The sequence below is a fragment of the Dendrobium catenatum genome, unplaced genomic scaffold (genome assembly GCF_001605985.2).
Source record: "Dendrobium catenatum unplaced genomic scaffold, ASM160598v2 fragScaff_scaffold_1685, whole genome shotgun sequence".
Lineage (NCBI taxonomy): Eukaryota > Viridiplantae > Streptophyta > Magnoliopsida > Asparagales > Orchidaceae > Dendrobium > Dendrobium catenatum.
The window spans coordinates 1322034-1326127 of NW_021320147.1; the positions used below are offsets into that span (position 1 = coordinate 1322034).

The 4094-nt window shown below is 45.0% G+C and overlaps 2 protein-coding genes across 2 annotated transcripts; both read left to right on the plus strand.

The window, feature by feature from the left end:
* The first annotated feature begins 793 nt into the window (after window positions 1-793).
* On the plus strand, window positions 794-1429 carry LOC110093948 (leucine--tRNA ligase, cytoplasmic-like). Its single transcript, XM_020819017.2, has one exon. The coding sequence runs from the start codon at window positions 797-799 to the stop codon at window positions 1151-1153; it is 357 nt and encodes a 118-aa protein (XP_020674676.2). The 5' UTR covers window positions 794-796; the 3' UTR covers window positions 1154-1429.
* A 51-nt stretch (window positions 1430-1480) lies between these two features.
* LOC114578338 (leucine--tRNA ligase, cytoplasmic-like) lies at window positions 1481-1910 on the plus strand. The gene has a single exon (XM_028701402.1). The coding sequence runs from the start codon at window positions 1496-1498 to the stop codon at window positions 1895-1897; it is 402 nt and encodes a 133-aa protein (XP_028557235.1). The 5' UTR covers window positions 1481-1495; the 3' UTR covers window positions 1898-1910.
* The last annotated feature ends 2184 nt before the right edge of the window (window positions 1911-4094 follow it).

Sequence of the window (4094 nt, forward strand, 5' to 3'; positions counted from 1 at the left end):
TTTGGCATTAGAATTAACAGGGATAAAAGTGCCATTATACTTAAGTTGTCTCAGGTGAGTATGTTGAAAAGGTTCTTTAGAGATTCACCATAGGGAGGCAAATCAGTTTGCCCTCCATTGGGTAGTCAATTTCAGCTTATTCTCTCTTCCTCCAACTATTCATGGCTCGTCGAAGTTCCTTGCTATGCTTCTCTAAATCAGTTGGTACTTGAGTCCAACTTCATTCATGGAATCATCATCAACAATTCAACTCTGGTTTTCTGCTCTCACCCCCTATATTCTCTTTCTTCGGTAATTCCTGTATGTGTTCATTCTCATCTGCTTCTTAATTCTCTCACAAGCAAACTCCTAGCAAAATATCTCTCTCCTATCTGTTTCAAAAAAAAAAAAAGGAAAAATTGATCCACTCTCCTTCCCCAATTGAAGCTTCTCTGCTCTCTATATGGTAGCCTACTTTCTTTTTTTTATTGCAAAATAATCCAATAATTCAAATCATACGTTCCCTCAAAACCCCACTTTATCTCGTTGCCTGATCGCTCCATCCTTCCATGTGTCATGATTTGCAAGTATTAGAAAATTATGAGAACTCTGATACTGAACTAAGGAACCTATCGGTCTTTTTAACCAAGATGATAAAGCATTTAAATTTATTTGCTACTTTCTTACTTTATTTTAGTATTTGTTTATGCTGCTTCTAACTTTGATTTCCTGAACGGAACTAATTCGAAAACTAAATTTTGTTCGGATCGAAGGTATTAGACATTATTGATGTTTCCTTAATGGTTTATGTAGGATAATGGCAGCAAACACTGAGGCAGGAAGAAGCTTTGCTAGGAGAGATCAATTGCTCAAGATACAGTCACAGATCCAAAAGCTTTGGGAAGAAGAAAAGATTTTTGAGGCTACTGCCAGAAGCGCGCCACCTGATCCAGGTGAGAAGTTCTTTGGAAATTTCCCTTACCCTTATATGAACGGGTTTTTGCATCTGGGCCATGCCTTCTCTCTATCAAAGCTTGAGTTTGCTGCGACCTACCATCGACTTTGTGGTCGAAATGTTCTCCTTCCTTTTGCATTCCATTGCACGGGTATGCCCATCAAGACATCAGCTGATAAGCTCGCAAGAGAGATGGAACAGTATGGAAACCCACCTTAATTTCCTTCCGAGGAGGATTTTACAGATGAGATTGAAGAGAGCAAGATTTAAGAGGGAAATTTAGTAGCCCCTGATAAGTTCAAGAGCAAACGGTCAAAATCTACTGCAAAATCTGGAAGGGAGAAGTTTCAGTGGGAGATTATGAGGAGCTTCGGACTTCCAGACCAAAAAATTGATGAATTCAAAGATCCAAATCGATGGCTTACTTATTTCCCTCCTTTGGCAAAAGAAGATCTCAAGTCTTTCGGCCTTGGTTGTGACTGGCGGTGCACTTTCATTACCACTTATATGAATCCTTTTTATGATTCTTTTGTTAAGTGGTAGATGAGAAAGCTCAAGGGCATGGGTAAGATTGTGAAGGATATGAGGTACACTATCTACTCTCCATTGGATGGTCAGTCATGTGCTGATCATGACCGAGCTTCAGGTGAAGGTGTTCAGCCACAAGACTATGTTTTGATTAAAATGGAGGTCATCCCTCCATTTCCATCGAAGTTCAAAATGTTGGATGGCCGAAACATCTTCCTGGCGGCAGCAATATTACGACTTGAAACAATGTATGGGCAAACAAACTGTTGGGTACTTCCTGAGGGCAAGTATGGAGCTTTCGAAATTAATGAGACTGATGTTTTCATTCTTACACAAAGGTCTGCTCTTAACCTTGCATATCAGAAGGTATCTAGAGTTCCGGAGAAGGCAACTTGCTTGCTCGAGTTGTCTGGTCTGGATCTTATTGGTTTGTGACTAAAGTCCCCACTATCTTGAACAAAGTGAGAAGAAGGGAGGTAGACGATTTGGGTTTCCGATGGGAGCCCAGGAGATGGCGGCTTTTATGGTCGACAATTACTTGCATGATTTGGGGTTTACTGGTCCGAAGTTCACATGGTCGAACAACAAGACCGGTAACAAAATTGCGGAACTCCAGCTATTGGAATGCATCGCTGATGGGCTTAGTGCCGATCAGGACCTGGAACTGCGTAGGTCGGCATCTGAGCTTAATTCAACCTTGGCGCGGTTGGCGACATGGTGGCGGCAATGTGCGAAGATTCGCTGGATTGAGGATGGTGACTCCAACTCACAATTTTTTCACACGTTCGCCTCGGCTCAGCGTAGGGGGAATCGAATTGTGGAAATTCAACGGTCTGATGGGGATAGAACTTCAAAGCAGGACTGCATCCGGGAGGAATTCTTGAAATTCTTTTCGCAGAAGTGGAGAGAAAGGCAGGTTTCCCTGGACAATTGGTCTGCTATCCAGCGGGAAGATATGATCCCAGACTGTCTCAAGCGGGAGATGGAGGCTAAGGTGTCGGACCTGGAGGTCCGGCAGGCCGTCTTTAGTATGGAAAACAACCGCTCGCCAGGTTTGGATGGTATTACAACATCTTTTTTGAAATTTTATTGGGAAATCATTAAAAGCGATGTTACTCGTGCTATTCTCCATTTTTTCTGTGCTAACTCTATGTGCGAGAGCTAGAAAGACACGCTGGTTGTGCTCATCCCGAAGACTTCCACCGCGAACACCCCGTCGAGGTTCAGGCCTATCATCATGTGCCAATCTTTTTACAAGCTCGTGGCCAAAATTCTGATTAACCGTATCAAACCTGTGCTGGGCAATATTATCAGTGAAGAGCAAGGTTCGTTTGTCCCGGGGAGGTCCATCTCCAGTCACTGGCTGATCGCACAGAAGATGTTGTGTAAATTTCAACACTCATTTCAATGGGCGGGGATGATGGCGTTGAAGATCGACATGGAACAGGCTTATGACTGGTTGGCCTGGGAGTCGCTCCAGTAGGTCATGGGCCGGTTGGGGTTCCCCGACCAGATTATTAAGTGGGTCATTCTCTGCGTTGCGAGGCCGTGGTTCTCTCTGATGATTAACGGCAACATAACTCATTGGATCCAGGGCTTGAGTGGGCTCCGACAGGGGTGCCCGTTGTCGCCCTATCTGTTTATTCTCTACTCTGAACTTCTCTCAAAGGCATTCCAGCAACGAGGAGAACATCTGGGGATTCACATTGTTAATAATGCTGAGAGAATTTCACACTTATTGTATGCCGATGATATCCTCATGTTTGCAGAGGCTAACCGTTGCAACGCTATGGGCATTATGAGCATTCTCAGTGACTATTGCGGCTGGACGGGGCAATGCGTTAACAATGAGAAATCGACTGTCCTTTTTAACAAACGCTGCCCCAAATGGAAGCAGAGGATGATCGCTCGGACTATGGGTTACCGTAGCGTGGACTCGCTTGACTATCTGGGAATTCCTCTGGTTATGAGGAAGCTGAATGCTGCCGACTTTGCCAAGGCTCTCTGGAGTTCCCATGACAAGATGAATATTTGGGGTAAGAAGCATCTCTCCTATGCCGGCCGTGTGCTTCTTATTCGTTCCTTGCTGCTTACGATTCCGACTTACTTAATGGCACATACAGAGGTGTCATGCAGTGTTCTCAGATTAATAGAGATGTTGGGTCACCATTTTATGTGGCATAAGGATTCTGATAGTAAAGGAATGCACTATGTGAGCTGGAAGGAACTTTGTCTACCGCGCGAGCATGGGGGGCTAGGTTCCATGATTTGGTTTCTTGGCAGGGGTCGCTCCGGGCTCGGCTAGCTTCGACGGTCATTAACGATACTGAGTCCCTCCTCCACAAGGTGGTGACGGCCAAATATGGCCCTAATCCCTGGGTTAATTCCCTAGTGCCCAGGTACTCTGATACTTGGAGAATTATCAGGGGGGGATGCTCTTGCGGCCATTCTTTGGTGGCGAATTGGGGATGGCCGGCGCGTCCGTATTATGGAGGATTGTTGGATCCTTGACCGCAAGACCGAGAGATTACCTACCTTTGTGAATGTGGAGGAGGTGGAAAATGCCCATGTTAGCCATCTGCTTGACGATAACTTTCAGTGGAATGTGGAAGCGGTGGAACGCTGCTTCAGT

What these genes read in the sequence shown, in the direction of transcription:
- LOC114578338 (XM_028701402.1), top strand. Translation starts at nt 1,496, where the DNA reads ATGGGTAAGATTGTGAAGGATATGAGGTACACTATCTACTCTCCATTG.
- LOC110093948 (XM_020819017.2), top strand. Translation starts at nt 797, where the DNA reads ATGGCAGCAAACACTGAGGCAGGAAGAAGCTTTGCTAGGAGAGATCAA.